At 51.0% G+C, this 24,262-nt stretch overlaps 1 protein-coding gene across 1 annotated transcript in view; it reads right to left on the bottom strand.

Annotated features, from left to right (window-relative positions):
- The window catches only part of LOC120054378 (tyrosine-protein kinase RYK-like), a 47,076-nt gene extending 23,179 nt beyond the window's left edge, over positions 1-23,897 (bottom strand). Inside the window, exon 1 of the mRNA XM_039001789.1 lies at positions 23,239-23,897. Coding sequence (XP_038857717.1) covers positions 23,239-23,467 — 229 coding nt within the window. The 5' untranslated portion in view covers positions 23,468-23,897. The remainder of the gene's footprint in view (positions 1-23,238) is intronic.
- Positions 23,898-24,262: the final 365 nt, after the last annotated feature.

The following is a 24,262-nucleotide window of genomic DNA, read 5'->3' as shown; positions in this document are numbered from 1 at the left end:
GGACAGCTACCACGCTATAAACAGGACAGCTACCAGGCTATAAACAGGACAGCTACCAGGCTATAAACAGGACAGCTGTCTACGCAGCCAGCTACCAGGCTATAAACAGGACAGCTACCACGCTATAAACAGGACAGCTGTCTACGCAGCCAGAAAAGAGCAACCAGCTACCTGGAGGGATAACTCTGGTCCTGAAGCCCTGGGTAAACACAGGGTGCACATTCCAAATTGAACCCTATTCCCTATATAGTCCACTACTTTTGACTGATCAGAGCCCTGGGCACTATATAGGGAATAGGGTGGGTCCCGGTCTATAGTAGTGCACTATATTAGGAATAGGGTGCCATTTGGGACATGGACCACCATGTTGGCTGGGTAAGGAGAGGAGCTGTGGATCATGTTGCAGCCCACAGAGCAGGAGGACAATAGGTAGCTAGCAGGGGTGGGTGGGTGGTGGTGGTAGCCAGGTAGTAGGATGACGCAGCCCAGCCAGGTAGGTAGGTAGAACAAAGACTTTCCTGTATAAAAGAGGGGCCTTCGGGTATAACTGTACCTCCCAGAGTCTCTTTCTAAGCAGAGCCTCCATCCGTGAGAGCACAGGAGATAAACACTGACGCCCCGTCTGGCCTCTCCAGACAGATAATCTGGGCAGGCTCAGCAGCGTAACAGGGCCAAAGCTATGGGACAGTGAGGCGAGGGTAAACAAATGCAAATGTCTGGATTGTAGTTTCTCCAGCTTTCAAGGTAAGGAAACAAAGTCATTTAATGATTTGGGTGAACGATGCTACCCCAGCACTACTCTACCCGACCCTTACCCCCTTCCTGGTATAACTCCCCTTACCCCCTTCCTGGTATAACTCCCCTTCCTGGTATAACTCCCGTTACCCCCTTCCTGGTATAACTCCCCTTACCCCCTTCCCGGTATGACTCCCCTCACCCCCTTCCCGGTATGACTCCCCTTACCCCCTTCCCTGTATGACTCCCCTTCCCGGTATGACTCCCCTTCCCGGTATAACTCCCGTTACCCCCTTCCTGGAATAACTCCCCTTCCCGGTATGACTCCCGTTACCCCCTTCCTGGTATAACTCCCCTTCCCGGTATGACTCCCGTTACCCCCTTCCTGGTATAACTCCCCTTACCCCCTTCCCGGTATAACTCCCGTTACCCCCTTCCCGGTATAACTCCCGTTACCCCCTTCCCGGTATAACTCCCGTTACCCCCTTCCTGGTATAACTCCCCTTACCCCCTTCCCGGTATGACTCCCCTTACCCCCTTCCCGGTATAACTCCCGTTACCCCCTTCCTGGTATAACTCCCGTTACCCCCTTCCTGGTATAACTCCCCTTACCCCCTTCCCGGTATGACTCCCCTTCCCGGTATGACTCCCCTTCCCGGTATGACTCCCCTTCCCGGTATGACTCCCCTTCCCGGTATGACTCCCCTTCCTGGTATGACTCCCCTTCCCGGTATGACTCCCGTTACCCCCTTCCCGGTATGACTCCCGTTACCCCCTTCCCGGTATAACTCCCGTTACCCCCTTCCCGGTATGACTCCCGTTACCCCCTTCCCGGTATGACTCCCCTTACCCCCTTCCCGGTATAACTCCCGTTACCCCCTTCCCGGTATGACTCCCCTTCCCGGTATGACTCCTGTTACCCCCTTCCTGGTATAACTCCCCTTCCCCCCTTCCCGGTATAACTCCCCTCACCCCCTTCCTGGTATAACTCCCGTTACCCCCTTCCCGGTATAACTCCCGTTACCCCCTTCCCGGTATAACTCCCGTTACCCCCTTCCCGGTATAACTCCCGTTACCCCCTTCCCGGTATAACTCCCGTTACCCCCTTCCTGGTATAACTCCCCTTACCCCCTTCCCGGTATGACTCCCCTTACCCCCTTCCCGGTATAACTCCCGTTACCCCCTTCCTGGTATAACTCCCGTTACCCCCTTCCTGGTATAACTCCCCTTACCCCCTTCCCGGTATGACTCTCCTTCCCGGTATGACTCCCCTTCCCGGTATGACTCCCCTTCCTGGTATAACTCCCCTTCCCGGTATGACTCCCGTTACCCCCTTCCCGGTATGACTCCCGTTACCCCCTTCCCGGTATGACTCCCGTTACCCCCTTCCCGGTATGACTCCCGTTACCCCCTTCCCGGTATGACTCCCGTTACCCCCTTCCCGGTATGACTCCCCTTACCCCCTTCCCGGTATGACTCCCCTTCCCGGTATGACTCCCCTTCCCGGTATGACTCCCCTTCCCGGTATGACTCCCCTTCCTGGTATAACTCCCCTTCCCGGTATGACTCCCGTTACCCCCTTCCCGGTATGACTCCCCTTACCCCCTTCCCGGTATAACTCCCGTTACCCCCTTCCTGGTATAACTCCCCTTACCCCCTTCCCGGTATGACTCTCGTTACCCCCTTCCCGGTATGACTCTCGTTACCCCCTTCCCGGTATAACTCCGGTTACCCCCTTCCCGGTATGACTCTCGTTACCCCCTTCCCGGTATGACTCTCGTTACCCCCTTCCCGGTATGACTCTCGTTACCCCCTTCCCGGTATGACTCTCGTTACCCCCTTCCCGGTATGACTCTCGTTACCCCCTTCCCGGTATAACTCTCGTTACCCCCTTCCCGGTATAACTCCCCTTACCCCCTTCCCGGTATAACTCCCCTTCCTGGTATAACTCCCCTTACCCCCTTCCTGGTATAACTCCCCTTACCCCCTTCCTGGTATAACTCCCCTTACCCCCTTCCTGGTATGACTCCCGTTATACCAGGAAGGGGGTAACTCCCCTTACCCCCTTCCCGGTATAACTCCCCTTACCCCCTTCCCGGTATAACTCCCCTTACCCCCTTCCTGGTATGACTCCCGTTACCCCCTTCCTGGTATAACTCCCCTTCCTGGTATAACTCCCGTTACCCCCTTCCTGGTATAACTCCCGTTACCCCCTTCCTGGTATAACTCCCCTTACCCCCTTCCCGGTATAACTCCCCTCACCCCCTTCCTGGTATAACTCCCCTCACCCCCTTCCTGGTATAACTCCCCTCACCCCCTTCCTGGTATAACTCCCCTCACCCCCTTCCTGGTATAACTCCCCTCACCCCCTTCCTGGTATAACTCCCCTTACCCCCTTCCCGGTATAACTCCCCTCACCCCCTTCCCGGTATAACTCCCGTTACCCCCTTCCCGGTATAACTCCCCTCACCCCCTTCCCGGTATAACTCCCCTCACCCCCTTCCCGGTATAACTCCCCTTACCCCCTTCCCGGTATAACTCCCGTTACCCCCTTCCTGGTATAACTCCCGTTACCCCCTTCCCGGTATAACTCCCCTTACCCCTTCCCGGTATAACTCCCCTTACCCCTTCCCGGTATAACTCCCCTTACCCCCTTCCCGGTATAACTCCCCTTCCCGGTATAACTCCCCTTACCCCCTTCCTGGTATAACTCCCCTTCCCGGTATAACTCCCCTTCCCGGTATAACTCCCCTTACCCCCTTCCCGGTATAACTCCCCTTACCCCCTTCCCGGTATAACTCCCCTTACCCCCTTCCCGGTATAACTCCCCTTCCCGGTATAACTCCCCTTCCCGGTATAACTCCCCTTACCCCCTTCCTGGTATAACTCCCCTTCCCGGTATAACTCCCCTTCCTGGTATAACTCCCCTTCCTGGTATAACTCCCGTTACCCCCTTCCCGGTATAACTCCCCTTCCCGGTATAACTCCCCTTACCCCCTTCCCGGTATAACTCCCGTTACCCCCTTCCTGGTATAACTCCCGTTACCCCCTTCCCGGTATAACTCCCCTTACCCCCTTCCCGGTATAACTCCCCTTACCCCCTTCCCAGTATAACTCCCCTTACCCCCTTCCCGGTATAACTCCCCTTACCCCCTTCCCGGTATAACTCCCCTTCCCGGTATAACTCCCCTTAACCCCTTCCTGGTATAACTCCCCTTCCTGGTATAACTCCCCTTCCCGGTATAACTCCCCTCACCCCCTTCCTGGTATAACTCCCCTCACCCCCTTCCCGGTATAACTCCCCTTACCCCCTTCCCGGTATAACTCCCCTTACCCCCTTCCCGGTATAACTCCCCTTACCCCCTTCCCGGTATAACTCCCCTTCCCGGTATAACTCCCCTTAACCCCTTCCTGGTATAACTCCCCTTCCTGGTATAACTCCCCTTCCCGGTATAACTCCCCTCACCCCCTTCCTGGTATAACTCCCCTCACCCCCTTCCCGGTATAACTCCCCTTACCCCCTTCCCGGTATAACTCCCCTTACCCCCTTCCTGGTATAACTCCCCTTACCCCCTTCCTGGTATAACTCCCGTTACCCCCTTCCCAGTATAACTCCCCTTACCCCCTTCCCGGTATAACTCCCCTTACCCCCTTCCCGGTATAACTCCCCTCACCCCCTTCCCGGTATAACTCCCCTCACCCCCTTCCTGGTATAACTCCCCTCACCCCCTTCCCGGTATAACTCCCCTCACCCCCTTCCCGGTATAACTCCCCTCACCCCCTTCCCGGTATAACTCCCCTCACCCCCTTCCCGGTATAACTCCCCTTACCCCCTTCCCGGTATAACTCCCCTTACCCCCTTCCCGGTATAACTCCCCTTACCCCCTTCCTGGTATAACTCCCCTTACCCCCTTCCCGGTATAACTCCCCTTACCCCCTTCCCGGTATAACTCCCCTCACCCCCTTCCCGGTATAACTCCCCTCACCCCCTTCCCGGTATAACTCCCGTTACCCCCTTCCCGGTATAACTCCCCTCACCCCCTTCCTGGTATAACTCCCGTTACCCCCTTCCCGGTATAACTCCCCTCACCCCCTTCCCGGTATAACTCCCCTCACCCCCTTCCCGGTATAACTCCCCTCACCCCCTTCCCGGTATAACTCCCCTCACCCCCTTCCCGGTATAACTCCCCTTACCCCCTTCCCGGTATAACTCCCCTTCCCGGTATAACTCCCCTTACCCCCTTCCTGGTATAACTCCCGTTACCCCCTTCCTGGTATAACTCCCCTTCCTGGTATAACTCCCGTTACCCCCTTCCCAGTATAACTCCCGTTACCCCCTTCCCGGTATAACTCCCCTCACCCCCTTCCCGGTATAACTCTCGTTACCCCCTTCCCGGTATAACTCCCCTTACCCCCTTCCCGGTATAACTCCCCTTACCCCCTTCCTGGTATAACTCCCCTTCCCGGTATAACTCCCGTTACCCCCTTCCTGGTATAACTCCCCTTACCCCCTTCCCGGTATAACTCCCCTTACCCCCTTCCCGGTATAACTCCCTTACCCCCTTCCCGGTATAACTCCCCTTACCCCCTTCCCGGTATAACTCCCGTTACCCCCTTCCGGTATAACTCCCGTTACCCCCTTCCCGGTATAACTCCCGTTACCCCCTTCCCGGTATAACTCCCGTTACCCCCTTCCCGGTATAACTCCCGTTACCCCCTTCCCGGTATAACTCCCGTTACCCCCTTCCCGGTATAACTCCCGTTACCCCCTTCCCGGTATAACTCCCCTTACCCCCCTTCCCGGTATAACTCCCCTTACCCCCTTCCCGGTATAACTCCCCTTACCCCCTTCCCGGTATAACTCCCCTTACCCCCTTCCCGGTATAACTCCCCTTACCCCCTTCCCGGTATAACTCCCCTTACCCCCTTCCCGGTATAACTCCCCTTACCCCCTTCCCGGTATAACTCCCCTTACCCCCTTCCCGGTATAACTCCCCTTACCCCCTTCCCGGTATAACTCCCCTTACCCCCTTCCCGGTATAACTCCCCTTACCCCCTTCCCGGTATAACTCCCCTTACCCCCTTCCCGGTATAACTCCCCTTACCCCCTTCCCGGTATAACTCCCCTTACCCCCTTCCCGGTATAACTCCCCTTACCCCTTCCCGGTATAACTCCCCTTACCCCCTTCCCGGTATAACTCCCCTTACCCCCTTCCCGGTATAACTCCCCTTACCCCCTTCCCGGTATAACTCCCCTTACCCCCTTCCCGGTATAACTCCCCTTACCCCCTTCCCGGTATAACTCCCCTTACCCCTTCCGGTATAACTCCCGTTACCCCCTTCCCGGTATAACTCCCGTTACCCCCTTCCCGGTATAACTCCCGTTACCCCCTTCCCGGTATAACTCCCCTTCCCGGTATAACTCCCCTTCCCGGTATAACTCCCCTTACCCCCTTCCCGGTATAACTCCCCTTCCTGGTATAACTCCCCTTACCCCCTTCCTGGTATAACTCCCCTTACCCCCTTCCCGGTATAACTCCCGTTACCCCCTTCCCGGTATAACTCCCGTTACCCCCTTCCCGGTATAACTCCCGTTACCCCCTTCCTGGTATAACTCCCGTTACCCCTTCCCGGTATAACTCCCCTTACCCCCTTCCCGGTATAACTCCCCTTACCCCCTTCCCGGTATAACTCCCCTTACCCCCTTCCCGGTATAACTCCCGTTACCCCCTTCCTGGTATAACTCCCGTTACCCCCTTCCTGGTATAACTCCCCTTACCCCCTTCCTGGTATAACTCCCCTTACCCCCTTCCCGGTATAACTCCCCTTCCTGGTATAACTCCCCTTACCCCCTTCCCGGTATAACTCCCCTTACCCCCTTCCCGGTATAACTCCCCTTACCCCCTTCCCGGTATAACTCCCCTTCCTGGTATAACTCCCCTTACCCCCTTCCTGGTATAACTCCCGTTACCCCCTTCCTGGTATAACTCCCCTTCCCGGTATAACTCCCCTTACCCCCTTCCCGGTATAACTCCCCTTACCCCCTTCCAGGTATAACTCCCGTTACCCCCTTCCCGGTATAACTCCCCTTACCCCCTTCCCGGTATAACTCCCCTTACCCCCTTCCCGGTATAACTCCCCTCACCCCCTTCCCGGTATAACTCCCCTCACCCCCTTCCCGGTATAACTCCCCTCACCCCCTTCCCGGTATAACTCCCCTCACCCCCTTCCCGGTATAACTCCCCTCACCCCCTTCCCGGTATAACTCCCGTTACCCCCTTCCCGGTATAACTCCCGTTACCCCCTTCCCGGTATAACTCCCGTTACCCCCTTCCCGGTATAACTCCCGTTACCCCCTTCCCGGTATAACTCCCGTTACCCCCTTCCCGGTATAACTCCCGTTACCCCCTTCCCGGTGTTACCCCCTTCCCGGTATAACTCCCGTTACCCCCTTCCCGGTATGACTCCCGTTACCCCCTTCCCGGTATAACTCCCGTTACCCCCTTCCTGGTATAACTCTCGTTACCGGTATAACTCCCGTTACCCCCTTCCTGGTATAACTCCCGTTACCGGTATAACTCCCGTTACCGGTATAACTCCCGTTACCGGTATAACTCCCGTTACCGGTATAACTCCCGTTACCGGTATAACTCCCGTTACCGGTATAACTCCCGTTACCGGTATAACTCCCGTTACCGGTATAACTCCCGTTAGCCCCTTCCTGGTATAACTCCCGTTACCGGTATAACTCCCGTTACCCCCTTCCTGGTATAACTCCCCTCACCCCCTTCCCGGTATAACTCCCGTTACCCCCTTCCCGGTATAACTCCCCTTACCCCCTTCCCGGTATAACTCCCCTTACCCCCTTCCCGGTATAACTCCCCTTACCCCCTTCCTGGTATAACTCCCGTTACCGGTATAACTCCCGTTACCCCCTTCCTGGTATAACTCCCGTTACCGGTATAACTCCCGTTACCGGTATAACTCCCGTTACCGGTATAACTCCCGTTACCGGTATAACTCCCGTTACCGGTATAACTCCCGTTACCCTGCTTCAAACTATCAACTGGAAACCCTAAACAACCCCCATGCTGCTTTGTTCCCCCATCGCCTCTCCTCTCCTCATCTTTTCTACCTTCCTCTCCTCTCCTCTCCTCGCCTCTCCTCTCCTACCTTCCTCTCCTCTCTCCCCCTCTCCCCTCCTTGCCTCTCATCCTCCTCTTTTCCTCCCCTCCACATGTCTGCTGTAGAGACAAGAACTTGAAAATAAGTTTCAGTCATGGAAATAAAAGTGCTGAAAACATGATGGTTGAGTATTTAAAAAGAAGATGGAGAACAAAGTATAGGATTAGAAACACTGGAGTTTTAGTGTGGGTAAAGCCTACTAGTGTAAGCTAAAGCTACCTAGCAAAGAAAATACAGTTGAAGTCGGAAGATTACATACACTTAGGTTGGAGTCATTAAAACTTGTTTTTCAACCACTCCACAAATTTCTTAACAAACTATAGTTTTGGCAAGTCGGTTAGGACATCTACTTTGTGCAAAGACAAGTCATTTTTCCAACAATTGTTTACAGACAGATTATTTCACTGTATCACAATTCCAGTGGGTCAGAAGTTTACATACACTAAGTTGACTGTGTCTTTAAACAGCTTGGAAAATTCCAGAAAATGATGTCATGGCTTTAGAAGCTTATGAGATGCTAATTGACATAATTTGAGTCAATTGGAGGTGTACCTGTGGATGTATTTCAAGGCCTACCTTCAAACGCAGTGCCTCTTTGCTTGACATCATGGGAAAATCAAAAGAAATCAGCCAAGACATCAGAAAAATAATTGTAGACCTTCACAAGTCTGGTTCATCCTTGGGAGCAATTTCCAAATGCCTGAAGGTACCACGTTCATCTGTACAAACAATAGTACGCAAGTATGTGGCTCAGTTGGTAGAGCAGTACGCAAGTGGTCCCGTGTGGCTCAGTTGGTAGAGCATGGCGCTTGCAATGCCAGGGTTGTGGGTTCAATTCCCACGGGGGGACCAGGATGAATATGTATGAACTTTCCAATTTGTAAGTCGCTCTGGATAAGAGCGTCTGCTAAATGACTTAAATGTAAATGTAAAGTATAAACACCATGGGACCACGCAGCTGTCATAATGCTCAGGAAGGAGATGCGTTCTGTCTTCTAGAGATGATCGTACGTTGGTGTGAAAAGTGCAAATCAATCCCAGAACAACAGCAAAGGACCTTGTGAAGATGCTGGAGGAAACAGGTACAAAATTATCTATATCCACAGTAAAACGAGTCCTGTTGTGACTCGTTTGTCCTAAAACGAGTCCCAGTGTCCAGGTCTCTCTCACATCAACATAGTGGATGCCTAGTCCCAGTGTCCATGTCTCACATCAACATAGTGGACACCTAGTCCCAGTGTCCAGGTCTCTCTCACATCAACATAGTGGACACCTAGTCCCAGTGTCCAGGTCTCTCTCACATCAACATAGTGGACACCTAGTCCCAGTGTCCAGGTCTCTCTCACATCAACATAGTGGACACCTAGTCCCAGTGTCCAGGTCTCTCTCACATCAACATAGTGGATGCCTAGTCCCAGTGTCCAGGTCTCTCACACATCAACATAGTGGACACCTAGTCCCAGTGTCCAGGTCTCTCACACATCAACATAGTGGACACCTAGTCCCAGTGTCCAGGTCTCATATCAACATAGTGGACACCTAGTCCCAGTGTCCAGGTCTCTCTCACATCAACATAGTGGACACCTAGTCCCAGTGTCCAGGTCTCACATCAACATAGTGGACGCCTAGTCCCAGTGTCCAGGTCTCACATCAATATAGTGGATGCCTAGTCCCAGTGTCCATGTCTCACATCAACATAGTGGACACCTAGTCCCAGTGTCCAGGTCTCTCTCACATCAACATAGTGGACACCTAGTCCCAGTGTCCAGGTCTCACATCAACATAGTGGACACCTAGTCCCAGTGTCCAGGTCTCTCACACATCAACATAGTGGACACCTAGTCCCAGTGTCCAGGTCTCTCACACATCAACATAGTGGACACCTAGTCCCAGTGTCCAGGTCTCACATCAACATAGTGGACACCTAGTCCCAGTGTCCAGGTCTCATATCAACATAGTGGACACCTAGTCCCAGTGTCCAGGTCTCTCACACATCAACATAGGGGACACCTAGTCCCAGTGTCCAGGTCTCATATCAACATAGTGGACACCTAGTCCCAGTGTCCAGGTCTCTCTCACATCAACATAGTGGACACCTAGTCCCAGTGTCCAGGTCTCTCTCACATCAACATAGTGGATGCCTAGTCCCAGTGTCCATGTCTCACATCAACATAGTGGACACCTAGTCCCAGTGTCCAGGTCTCTCTCACATCAACATAGTGGATACCTAGTCCCAGTGTCCAGGTCTCTCTCACATCAACATAGTGGACACCTAGTCCCAGTGTCCAGGTCTCTCTCACATCAACATAGTGGATACCTAGTCCCAGTGTCCAGGTCTCTCTCACATCAACATAGTGGACACCTAGTCCCAGTGCCCAGGTCTCTCACACATCAACATAGTGGACACCTAGTCCCAGTGTCCAGGTCTCCCTCACATCAGTAGAGAAAAAAGAGAGAACCATTTTAAATATTCAGATGCGTCCTTGGACTGGAACTTGTTATAAGCGGAGCAGGAAGTGCTGAATCGTAGCCTAGGTAACCTGGGTGACCACAACTAACTGGGCGAAGGCGTTTGTTCATCATCAAGGGAGCCGTTTAATAAGTTGTTATGGCTCTTGGTTGAACCTCTGAGGAATGTTTGGTTCACACTTGGCTGAGAATGTACAATAGTGATACACTTGGCTGAGAATGTACAATAGTGATACTGGTACAGAGTAAAAGCTGAGTCTATCTGGTGTTTCGTGAAAATAAAGGAGCAGACCACTGCCTTTATTAGTTGGGGGTGTTTGGGGTAGACCATCTTGTCAACATTGGTGGTGTTTGGGGTAGACCATCCTGTCAACATTGGGGGTGTTTGGGGTAGACCATCTTGTCAACATTGGGGGTGTTTGGGGTAGACCATCTTGTCAACATTGGGGGTGTTTGGGGTAGACCATCTTGTCAACATTGGTGGTGTTTGGGGTAGACCATCCTGTCAACATTGGGGGTGTTTGGGGTAGACCATCTTGTCAACATTGGGGGTGTTTGGGGTAGACCATCTTGTCAACATTGGGGGTGTTTGGGGTAGACCATCCTGTCAACATTGGGGGTGTTTGGGGTAGACCATCTTGTCAACATTGGGGGTGTTTGGGGTAGACCATCTTGTCAACATTGGGGGTGTTTGGGGTAGACCATCTTGTCAACATTGGGGGTGTTTGGGGTAGACCATCTTGTCAACATTGGGGGTGTTTGGACCTCATTAACATACCAACCGTAGCAATAAATTACACCTTTTCTAAAACTTCTGTATAAGAGACCCCCTCCCCTCCACACAGATGGTCTCAGTATAAGAGACCCCCCCCCCCTCCACACAGATGGTCTTCAGTATAAGAGACCCCCTCCCCTCCACACAGATGGTCTTCAGTATAAGAGACCCCCCCCCCCCCTCCACACAGATGGTCTTCAGTATAAGAGACCACCCCCCCTCCACACAGATGGTCTTCAGTATAAGAGACCCCCCCCCTCCACACAGATGGACTTCAGTATAAGAGACCCCCCCCCCCTCCACACAGATGGTCTTCAGTATAAGAGACCCCCCCCCCCCTCCACACAGATGGTCTTCAGTATAAGAGACCCCCCCCCCCCTCCACACAGATGGTCTTCAGTATAAGAGACCCCCCCCCCCTCCACACAGATGGTCTTCAGTATAAGAGACCCCCCCCCCTCCACACAGATGGTCTTCAGTATAAGAGACCCCCCCCCCTCCACACAGATGGACTTCAGTATAAGAGACCCCCCCTCCACACAGATGGTCTTCAGTATAAGAGACCCCCCCCCCTCCACACAGATGGTCTTCAGTATAAGAGACCCCCCCCCTCCACACAGATGGTCTTCAGTATAAGAGACCCCCCCCCCTCCACACAGATGGTCTTCAGTGTAAGAGACCCCCCCTCCACACAGATGGTCTTCAGTGTAAGAGACCCCCCCCCCCACACAGATGGTCTTCAGTATAAGAGACCCCCCCACACAGATGGTCTTCAGTATAAGAGACCCCCCCCCCCCCCCCCCACACAGATGGTATTCAGTATAAGAGACCCCCCCCTCCACACAGATGGTCTTCAGTATGAGACCCCCCCCCCCCCCCCCCCTCCACACAGATGGTCTTCAGTATAAGAGACCCCCCCCTCCACACAGATGGTCTTCAGTATAAGAGACCCCCCCCTCCCATCAGTCCTAATACCAACCAGAGGCTGGGGTCAGAGGCTGGTCCACAGAGACGGTAAAACACTTTCAGATGGGACTCCACTTCCAGGTCAACTTCACAGAGCTGCTGCCTGAGGTGGTGGTGGGGCATGGGAGAGCAGGTCAGTGTTCATTCCATTTGGAAATTGATTTGAAGGGTGGTGAATGGTGAAACGTCAAGCCAGAACAGGCTAGTATTGTGGGAATTTAGGAACCACAAACAGGTGTGGGCGCACACACACATAGACCTGCAAGTCACACACACACCGATCTGCAGGTCACACACACACCGATCTGCAGGTCACACACACACACACCGATCTGCAGGTCACACACACACACACCGATCTGCAGGTCACACACACACACACCGATCTGCAGGTCACACACACACACACCGATCTGCAGGTCACACACACACACACCGATCTGCAGGTCACACACACACACACCGATCTGCAGGTCACACACACCGATCTGCAGGTCACACACACCGATCTGCAGGTCACACACACCGATCTGCAGGTCACACACACCGATCTGCAGGTCACACACACCGATCTGCAGGTCACACACACCGATCTGCAGGTCACACACACCGATCTGCAGGTCACACACACCGATCTGCAGGTCACACACACACACACCGATCTGCAGGTCACACACACACACACCGATCTGCAGGTCACACACACACACACCGATCTGCAGGTCACACACACACACACCGATCTGCAGGTCACACACACACACACCGATCTGCAGGTCACACACACACACACCGATCTGCAGGTCACACACACACACCGAACTGGAGACAGTTCGCAAAGCATCCAGTGTCAAACAGAAGGATTTACGAGACAAGTCACCAGCCTGGCTGACAGGCATGCGGGAAAACAATTAGTGATGTGTTGAAGTCTGGGTTCCCTTTAAGAGGAGTGGTTTTCTGCAGGCTAAGCCTGGGTTCCCTTTAAGAGGAGCGGTTTTCTGCAGGCTAAGCCTGGGTTCCCTTTAAGAGGAGTGGTTTTCTGCAGGCTAAGCCTGGGTTCCCTTTAAGAGGAGTGGTTTTCTGCAGGCTAAGCCTGGGTTCCCTTTAAGAGGAGTGGTTTTCTGCAGGCTAAGTCTAGGTTCCCTTTAAGAGGAGTGGTTTTCTGCAGGCTAAGCCTGGGTTCCCTTTAAGAGGAGTGGTTTTCTGCAGGCTACGCCTGGGTTCCCTTTAAGAGGTCTGGTTCTCTCTCTTTATCCCCAGAGGGATTGTCCTCATGACATGAAGGCTCATTTTTTTTAAGTTATCCAAATGAGAAGACAGGAGAAAATAGAATCCCAAAACAACCTTACTCCCAAATAACTGACTAGAATGAGCAATGCTCTAAATATGTACCCATATTTTTATTTATTTATATAACTATGGTTCCATAACAATCCATTCCTTTTAGTTAACAGCAGGCATTGTGTGTTAAAGAGAGTAGTGTATATATAGACCTGGTAGCAACCCAGGCATTGTGTGTTAAAGAGAGTAGTGTATATATAGACCTGGTAGCAACCCAGGCATTGTGTGTTAAAGAGAGTAGTGTATATATAGACCTGGTAGCAACCCAGGCATTGTGTGTTAAAGAGAGTAGTGTATATATAGACCTGGTAGCAACCCAGGCATTGTGTGTTAAAGAGAGTAGTGTATATATAGACCTGGTAGCAACCCAGGCATTGTGTGTTAAAGAGAGTAGTGTATATATAGACCTGGTAGCAACCCAGGCATTGTGCCAACTTGAAAGGCACCAGAGACTTTTGACAAACAAAGAGCTCATCCTGGGGCTAACACTCAGTCCAGGACGACCACTGTCGAAACGACGACGTAAAGACACCCATTGTAATGTGCCCCTAGTGAGCAGCTGCATTTCAACCAAACTGGCCAAGTAATATTGGCCTACCGTACAACTCTCTGGTTGTATAGAATAGATAGTTACAATATCGGGTTATTATTTTAAGCGATGTAGCGTATTCACAATATTATTGAGGTAGTTGGCTGCACCAGCACCAAAATGCCAGTATAGCTTTATAGCTTGTTCTCCAAATTCTCTTTAAATAGAGACAATATGTTTTAAGCACTTATATATCCATGACTGATCAAAACTCTCGTATCTCTCGTGTCTCTCTCTCTCTCGTGTGTCTCTCTCGTGTGTCTCTCTCGTGTCTCTCTCGTGTGTCTCTCTCGTGTCTCTCTCGTGTGTCTCTCGTGTGTCTCTCGTGTGTCTCTCTCTCTCTCTCGTGTCTCTCTCTCTCTCTCGTGTCTCTCTCTCTCTCTCTCGTGTCTCTCTCTCTCTCGTGTCTCTCTCTCGTGTCTCTCTCTCTCTCTCTCGTGTCTCTCTCTCTCTCTCTCGTGTCTCTCTCTCTCTCTCTCGTGTCTCTCTCTCTCTCTCTCGTGTCTCTCTCTCTCGTGTCTCTCTCTCTCTCTCTCTCTCTCGTGTCTCTCTCTCTCTCTCTCTCTCGTGTCTCTCTCTCGTGTCTCTCTCTCTCGTGTCTCTCTCTCTCGTGTCTCTCTCTCTCTCTCTCGTGTCTCTCTCTCTCTCTCTCGTGTCTCTCTCTCTCTCTCTCTCGTGTCTCTCGTGTCTCTCTCTCTCTCTCGTGTCTCTCTCTCTCTCTCGTGTCTCTCTCTCTCTCTCTCTCGTGTCTCTCGTGTCTCTCTCTCTCTCTCGTGTCTCTCTCTCTCTCTCGTGTCTCTCTCTCTCTCTCGTGTCTCTCTCTCTCTCTCGTGTCTCTCTCTCTCTCTCGTGTCTCTCTTCTCTCTCTCTCTGCAGCAGACATGGTGAGCAATATGTTTGGAACATCGAATCACTATAAAACAAATAAAATCACATTATCGAATCACAATACATATAGAATCGTGAGAATCGCAATTCATATCGGTACCCAACTATCGTAATAATATCGTATCGTGAGGTCCCTGGCAATTCCCAGCCTTTGTTCTTTGGTCCATAACTCAACCTCCCAGCCCTGATGGTCCTAGTGACCACAACACACCTCACCTGAATGGTCTGGTACGTGCTTTTCCTTCTCTCTCGTTAATTAAAATTCGTTTCCTGGACGTCTATCTTCTGACTCTTCTTCTGAATGATAGTTGAACGTGCCTGGAACGAAGGTCAGGTCCTGTATTCATGAAGCCTCTCAGAATAGGGATTGCTGATCTAGGATCAGGTCCCCTGTTCATTCAGTAATAATCTATCAGGAAAAAATGTTCCTAGATCAGTGGTACTTCATTTTCGGCTTGCGGTAATTTTCCTATTTTCCATTCATAATACATAATGATACAATTTCAATTCAATGTGTTTAATGCAGGCCTGAATCACTTCATTGAATATATCTATTGTTCCCTGGACGGCAGATAGATGGCTGTATAGCGCAGCTGTTGAACAGAAAGGCCAAAATAGAACGGAACTGCTCAGGAAGCAGCAAGGAAACCGAGAGAGGACACACTACCAGGCTAGTGGGCAACAACACTAGAGGTAGGACACCCTACCAGGCTAGTAGGATGCAACAACGAAACCGAGAGAGGACACACTACCAGGCAACAACACTAGAGGTAGGACACACTACCAGGCTAGTGGGCAACAACACTAGAGGTAGGACACACTACCAGGCTAGTGGGCAACAACACTAGAGGTAGGACACACTACCAGGCAACAACACTAGAGGTAGGACACACTACCAGGCAACAACACTAGAGGTAGGACACACTACCAGGCAACAACACTAGAGGTAGGACACACTACCAGGCTAGTAGGATGCAACAACGAAACCGAGAGAGGACACACTACCAGGCAACAACACTAGAGGTAGGACACACTACCAGGCTAGTGGGCAACAACACTAGAGGTAGGACACACTACCAGGCTAGTGGGCAACAACACTAGAGGTAGGACACACTACCAGGCTAGTAGGATGCAACAACGAAACCGAGAGAGGACACACTACCAGGCAACAACACTAGAGGTAGGACACACTACCAGGCTAGTGGGCAACAACACGAGGTAGGACACACTACCAGGCTAGAAGGGGTGTAAATGTATGTAGAAATGTACGTCCACTGACTGAGTCTTTGTCCCCTCTGTAGCAGTGTTACCTGTAGGTACTTTAGAGAAGACCCTGGTAGACTGCCCGACAGGCGTACTACTAAACAGCACCTCCGGAGGAACCTGCCTTATCCCTTTCAAGGACATGAATACAGCTGGATTTGATTTGACCAAAACAAAACTCATGTTCTCTCTACCAGGAGATGGAGAACGCGACCATACAGGACTAACCAAATTTGACAACCTCCCTTTCAGCCTGACGTGAGACAATCCAGATGGCCTAGTATCAACAGGTAAAAGTGCTTTATAAAACTGTGGCCATGTTACAGTAAGTAGGCCCATGTCTTACGTAACTATCGTCATATTACAGTACTTATTGATTTAGGCAATCAGGGAGAAACGTGCCCTCTCCTGTAGATGCTTAGCACGCCAAGACTCCGTCTCCAACGTTGTTTACATGGCGTGTCAGCTCCAGGGATCGGAGCAGACTGATTGTAATGTAAATACAGCCAATCATGTTCCACCATTCAAAATGCAGCAGAGAAATCTGAGATACAACCGGGGTGTACTCATTAGTCCAAACCGTTGCTAACAGTTGCTAACGGAAAAAACTTTTTGCAACAAAAACAAGAGTTTATATTGGACGAATTCAGGTAGGTCCCTCCACGTTTCGTTTGCTTCTGTTTGGTTTCTAGTAAATACCTACTTGCACATCATCATCTGCACATATAGCAGTCCAGTGTTAATTTGCTAAGTTGTAATTATTTCGCTACTATGGCCGATTTATTGCCTTAACTCCTCATGCCATTTGCACACACTGTATATAGACTTATTTTATTGTGTTATTGACTGTACGTTTGTTTATTCCATGTGTAACTCTGTGTTGTTTGTGTCCCACTGCTTTGCTTTATCTTGGCCAGGTCGCAGTTGTAAATGAGAACTTGTTCTCAACTGGCCTACCTGGTTCAATAAAGGTGAAATAAAAAAAATACACACCAGTTGTTTGAACACAGAACAAAAACAATGTGTCAACATAAAAAAAATAATGTAAAAGACAGACAAAAGAACAGACAAGTAGGCTATAGTCCCATAGGGCGGCGCACAATTGGCCCAGTGTCGTCCGGGGTATGGCCGTCATTGTAAATAAGAATTTGTTCTTAACTGACTTGTCTAGTTGAATAAAGATTCCATGGTCCTGTGCTCTGCAGCAGCTAGCCACTCTAACTCCTGTAGCAAAGTGAGTCCGATAAGTATCTGTAAAATGAATTACAGAGCTTCGGAGACCCCAGAGAGAAGGAGAGGAAACGTCTGTGAGGGATGAGTGGGAAGCAGGAACACACGTCTTCTCTATCGGAGGCCAGAGTCAGAGAGAGGAGACGAGAGGCTTTTGCTGCTGATCTCAGGTCTAAGCACACTCCTTATTCAACTAGTGTCTGGTAGGATCGATATCTGGTAGCTGTGCTTGCTACGTCGACCAGTTTTGGTGACAAAACAATCACTTCTTGTGGAAAAGCCTAAATAAAGTAGACCTATTTTTAATTGAATGAATTCAATCTGCAGCCAGCAAACTCCTGAAAATGTTTTTTTTGTTGTCCAACCTCGAGATGAGCCCAAAATGACACCCTATTCCCTTTGTAGTACACTACTTTTGACCAGCGCCCATTGAGCACTATGTAGGGAATAGGCTGCCATTTAGGACACAACCCATGATTAAAAAGGCAGAAGCTCCTGATGTGTTCTGCTACATAGATATCACATTAACAAGTCCAACTCTAGGTCAGTTCCCCAAAGGATCACAGTCCTTTACAAATGACCCTTTCATTCTCAGTCACTAAATCTGCACAATCGTTTCGATTGCTGCCCAGAGAGGCAGCACCTGTTACCTATACTAAGGTGAAATAGCCATGGCAGAAGTAGTCTGGGTGCCAATCTGTTTTGCCATAGTGACACTCCTGTTATGCTAAACGTTGGCATATGACACGGAGTACAAGGAGCGGAATATTAGCTAAAACAGATTGGTACCCAGACTGTCAGAAGGACATGGGGGAGTATAACCACATTAGGGCTGTGATGGTCATGAAATTTTGGGGTCGAGGTTATTTGTCAGGCAAAAAAATGTCCACGGTCAGCGTTGTAACGGCACAATTAAAATGCGCTCTATTTTCTCCTCTCATCTCTGTCTGCAGTGGTCATGCAGTCACGGCACAGATAGAACAAAGAGCCAGATGTTTCACAGGATGTATAAATCTGATAGCTAAAGAGACTGGTACTAAGACTAACATTCCACTCCTTTGCCAAAGAGACTGACTTTTCTGCAAATCTCAACGTTCAATATACAGCAGGATTTATAGCGCAGTTGCTGACCGGCAATTGGTAACGTTAATATATTTTCTCAGATAACGTTACGGGGCGGGTGCACATTTGGCGCAATCAAGAATTAGAATGTTATGAAAAGCAGACAATATCACCGGGGTTTGCTGCGGTCAATCCCTGGTGAGAAGGCTTTGTCAATCAAAGAGCATTTTGCTCAAAGTGACTAGAGAGTAATAGAGAGAAATAATGACGTAGAAAATATTAGCCTACAAGATTCAAAAATTACACAGTCGCATCCCATTAATGAGTGGAATATATCATGATATGCTTACATTTTTACCATTTTCTTAAGCTAATTTCAGTTATATTATTTGTCCATTTCTCTTAAAATATCTAGCCAGGGGCCTCCCGAGTGACGCAGAAGTCTAAGGCGTTGCATCGCAGTGCTTGAGGCGTCACACCAACCCCGGGTTCACTCCCAGGCTGTGTCACAGCCGGCCGTGACTGGGAGACCCATAAGGCAGAGCACATAAATACCAGCGTCGCCCGGGTTAGGGGAGGGTTTGGCCGGCTGGGATTTCCTTGTCCCGTTACGCGCTAGCGACTCCTGGTCCCGTTACGCGCTAGCGTCTCCTGGTCCCGTTACGCGCTAGCGACTCCTGGTCCCGTTACGCGCTAGCGACTCCTGGTCCCGTTACGCGCTAGCGACTCCTGGTCCCGTTACGCGCTAGCGACTCCTGGTCCCGTTACGCGCTAGCGACTCCTGGTCCCGTTACGCGCTAGCGACTAGCGACTCCTGGTGCCGTTACGCGCTAGCGACTCCTGGTGCCGTTACGCGCTAGCGACTCCTGGTGCCGTTACGCGCTAGCGACTCCTGGTGCCGTTACGCGCTAGCGACTCCTGGTGCCGTTACGCGCTAGCGACTCCTGGTCCCGTTACGCGCTAGCGACTCCTGGTCCCGTTACGCGCTAGCGACTCCTGGTGCCGTTACGCGCTAGCGACTCCTGGTGCCGTTACGCGCTAGCGACTCCTGGTCCCGTTACGCGCTAGCGACTCCTGGTCCCGTTACGCGCTAGCGACTCCTGGTCCCGTTACGCGCTAGCGACTCCTGGTCCCGTTACGCGCTAGCGACTCCTGGTGCCGTTACGCGCTAGCGACTCCTGGTGCCGTTACGCGCTAGCGACTCCTGGTGCCGTTACGCGCTAGCGACTCCTGGTGCCGTTACGCGCTAGCGACTCCTGGTGCCGTTACGCGCTAGCGACTCCTGGTGCCGTTACGCGCTAGCGACTCCTGGTCCCGTTACGCGCTAGCGACTCCTGGTGCCGTTACGCGCTAGCGACTCCTGGTCCCGTTACGCGCTAGCGACTCCTGGTCCCGTTACGCGCTAGCGACTCCTGGTCCCGTTACGCGCTAGCGACTCCTGGTGCCGTTACGCGCTAGCGACTCCTGGTGCCGTTACGCGCTAGCGACTCCTGGTGCCGTTACGCGCTAGCGACTCCTGGTGCCGTTACGCGCTAGCGACTCCTGGTCCCGTTACGCGCTAGCGACTCCTGGTCCCGTTACGCGCTAGCGACTCCTGGTCCCGTTACGCGCTAGCGACTCCTGGTGCCGTTACGCGCTAGCGACTCCTGGTGCCGTTACGCGCTAGCGACTCCTGGTGCCGTTACGCGCTAGCGACTCCTGGTGCCGTTACGCGCTAGCGACTCCTGGTGCCGTTACGCGCTAGCGACTCCTGGTGCCGTTACGCGCTAGCGACTCCTGGTGCCGTTACGCGCTAGCGACTCCTGGTGCCGTTACGCGCTAGCGACTCCTGGTGCCGTTACGCGCTAGCGACTCCTGGTGCCGTTACGCGCTAGCGACTCCTGGTCCCGTTACGCGCTAGCGACTCCTGGTCCCGTTACGCGCTAGCGACTCCTGGTCCCGTTACGCGCTAGCGACTCCTGGTCCCGTTACGCGCTAGCGACTCCTGGTCCCGTTACGCGCTAGCGACTCCTGGTCCCGTTACGCGCTAGCGACTCCTGGTCCCGTTACGCGCTAGCGACTCCTGGTCCCGTTACGCGCTAGCGACTCCTGGTCCCGTTACGCGCTAGCGACTCCTGGTCCCGTTACGCGCTAGCGACTCCTGGTCCCGTTACGCGCTAGCGACTAGCGACTCCTGGTGCCGTTACGCGCTAGCGACTCCTGGTGCCGTTACGCGCTAGCGACTCCTGGTGCCGTTACGCGCTAGCGACTCCTGGTGCCATTACGCGCTAGCGACTCCTGGTGCCATTACGCGCTAGCGACTCCTGGTCCCATTACGCGCTAGCGACTCCTGGTGCCATTACGCGCTAGCGACTCCTGGTGCCATTACGCGCTAGCGACTCCTGGTGCCATTACGCGCTAGCGACTCCTGGTGCCATTACGCGCTAGCGACTCCTGGTGCCATTACGCGCTAGCGACTCCTGGTCCCATTACGCGCTAGCGACTCCTGGTCCCATTACGCGCTAGCGACTCCTGGTCCCATTACGCGCTAGCGACTCCTGGTCCCATTACGCGCTAGCGACTCCTGGTCCCATTACGCGCTAGCGACTCCTGGTCCCATTACGCGCTAGCGACTCCTGGTCCCATTACGCGCTAGCGACTCCTGGTCCCATTACGCGCTAGCGACTCCTGGTCCCATTACGCGCTAGCGACTCCTGGTCCCATTACGCGCTAGCGACTCCTGGTCCCATTACGCGCTAGCGACTCCTGGTCCCATTACACGCTAGCGACTTCGTGCGCTCTAGCTGACTTCGATAGCAAGCAAGACAGTGTTTCCTCCCGACACCTTTGGTGCAGCTGGCTTCCGGATTACAGGAGCAGTGTGTCAAGAAGCAGTGCATCTTGGCAGGGTCGTGTTTCGGAGGACGCATGGCTCTTGACCTTCGCCTCTCCCGAATCTGTAGAGGAGTTGCAGCGATGGGAAAAGACTAACAACCAATTGGAAATCACAAAATTGGGGAGGGGAAAAAAGGGGGGTAAAAGAACACAACAAATATTTTACTATTTCTTTTTTCTTTTTTAAACAAATTCTTATTTTCAATGACGGCCTAGGAACAATGCCTTGTTCAGGGGCAGAACGACAGATTTTTACCTTGTCAGTTCAGGGATTCGATCTTGCAACCTTTCGGTTACAAGTCCAACGCTCTAACCACTAGTCTACCTGCCGCCCCATCTAGCCAGAGCACTATGCATAAAGAAGTACAGCGACAGATGATGTTACAGCAAGGAGTTTTCAACCAGGGAGTCCGCAAATATATATATATATATATTTTTTTTTAAGTACTTAAAAATAAGTTATATATGAATGTTATGAATATTAGCAACAGAATAAAACACATTTTAAATAACATTCCAACTGTAGAAACAAGGGGAATGTTCTTTATAAATGTCAACTTTATTTCTCAACTCCTAATCTTTTTATACTCACTGGAGTATCTGCATAGGGTTTGAACAAGAAGCCATGAGTACAAAGCTGCAGGCTGCTGGTAAGCTTTCTTGACTTGGACATTATATTTTTTCCAACACATATCCTTTGTTTAACCAGCTGCTACTAGAGAACATGTGTTAGGAGTTGGCCTTTCTAGCTAATAAACTGTTGAGAGTTTACACTTCTTCCAATTATAATGTGGGGAGGTGAAAATAATAAAACGAGCTTCAAGTGAAGTCCATCCCAAATGGGACCAAGTCCATCCCAAATGGGACCAAGTCCATCCCAAATGGGACCAAGTCCATCCCAAGTTTACTCTCTCCTCTCCTTGTGGAAATGGTTGCTCCAGCAATAGGCCTAGTTTTGCCGTGGCACTCAATACCATAAGGACTGCTTCCAAACTGCTACCCGACCGCCTTCTAGTGCATGTCTCTAGCTAGCTAACAAACCCCATATTAAAATCATCCAATGAACAGGGTGACTTGTTTTGCACTACACTGGTAGTCAGAACATAGGCCTAGCCTAATTTCAGTAACAACAGACACACAACGGTCAGTCAAAGAAGACCCCATTGAATGTTTATTAAACAGTATAGAAGCAAGGCCATCGACTACTGTTCATGCAATGGGTTCATATGGCTCATGTGAGTTTGGACATAACATTATGTGATGGTTTAACAAGATCTCAGATTCAGGTTTTTTTATGCTTCTAAGAATATAATGCATGTGTTTGGCTTAGAATGCATGTAACCTGGGCTTGCTGGTCTGTTCAGTTCAGTTCAGTTCAGTTCAGTTCTGGGTGGGGGGGGGGGTCCTGTTTCCATCCCGCATAGTAGGTGGTGGGATGAATATTACATTTTGTGATCGACAATATACCATAGAAGAAGAATTACCGTAAGCGATGCGTTAACATTCAGAACGAGCATCATGGGCTCCAAAACTTACCCGGTCCAGAAGATACTACCGTCAATAGGCGCTAAAGGTTGTTACGGTCTATGAATGAGTTAACCACTTCCTCAGCGGTCCATATCACTTGTTCTCACCTGAACCTATTACCTAGCCGGTGTAGCTGGTTAGTTAGCTTGTTTGTTAGACAGAGTTTGCTTTACATGCAGTCCAGTGTATGCAGTACACCCTCACAACACACACCAGTACCACATACATGTAAAACTAACCCTGTGGCCGTACTTAACTATGTGTGATTAACGTTAGCTAACAGCTAACCAACTGCTAGCTAGCTGTTTTAGCAGTCCTTTATCAATGTGCTTACCCAAAAGCTTCTTGACCTCCTCCTCGCTCATGTAGACGTTGACACTGGGGTGATTGTTGATGCCCGGAGCAGGGGCACTGCTAGTGCTGGGGTTGGCGAGGCACACGGCCCCTTCCACCAACAGCAGGAAAAAGAAACCCCCGAGTCTCCACTGAACCGAATGTGGCCAGCCTCGACACACCGAGGGGCTGCCACAGCGGCGAACCAGTCCCTGCTGCCCCAACAACATTGCAGTTGTCTTGTAGTTAGCTGTTGTGTTTCTTCGCTAGTTGATTCCCCCACCTTGTTTCCAAGTCCTCAATACATTTTTCATCCGTAGCGCAAGTTAATTCCTAAAGGCAACATTACTGTTTGATGTTCAAACGATCATTTTGTTTTCTTTCCCGTTTCTCCCAGGTTGTTCGTGCGTCTTGATAGTTGATTAACTAGCTAACTGACTAGCCGAACAAGCTAACTTCGGCCAGACTCGACCGCGCTCCAATATGCTATTTATTTTTTATGTTTGTTGTCAAGTTTGCAAATGTTTGGATACAATTCCGGATTCGCAATCCTTTGCACATATTATATTACTTAGATCTATTTAACTTTAAAACATATAAATAGTTAAGATTTTCACGACTATAACATATCTATCTTTCATGGTCCGTTCTTCCACCTGTGTGAAGCTAGCCACAATAGTGAATTTCTTCTTCTTTGGGATTGGGTTGGAGGATCACATCCAATTTAAAGGTGCACACACCACCACCTACTACATTAAAGTGTAAGGCCAATCTAAGGCCTATCTACATAAAATTATCTTCATTATTACTGTTCCTAAAAGGAAAAAATTGCACCACTAACTAACCCTACACCTATATAACACTATTTCATAACAATCACCACCCCATAAACTGTTCTGCAGTAAAATCTCATACACCCTGGTAATTCTTTGCAGCTGCCACCTACACTCATTAAAAACCCACTACCCCATTCCACTACTTTGAACCTATCTGTTCCTGCACCGTGCCAACGACCTGGGAGGACG

Source organism: Salvelinus namaycush, chromosome 10, assembly GCF_016432855.1.
Source record: "Salvelinus namaycush isolate Seneca chromosome 10, SaNama_1.0, whole genome shotgun sequence".
NCBI lineage: Eukaryota > Metazoa > Chordata > Actinopteri > Salmoniformes > Salmonidae > Salvelinus > Salvelinus namaycush.
This window is presented reverse-complemented; position numbering and strand designations above follow the sequence as displayed.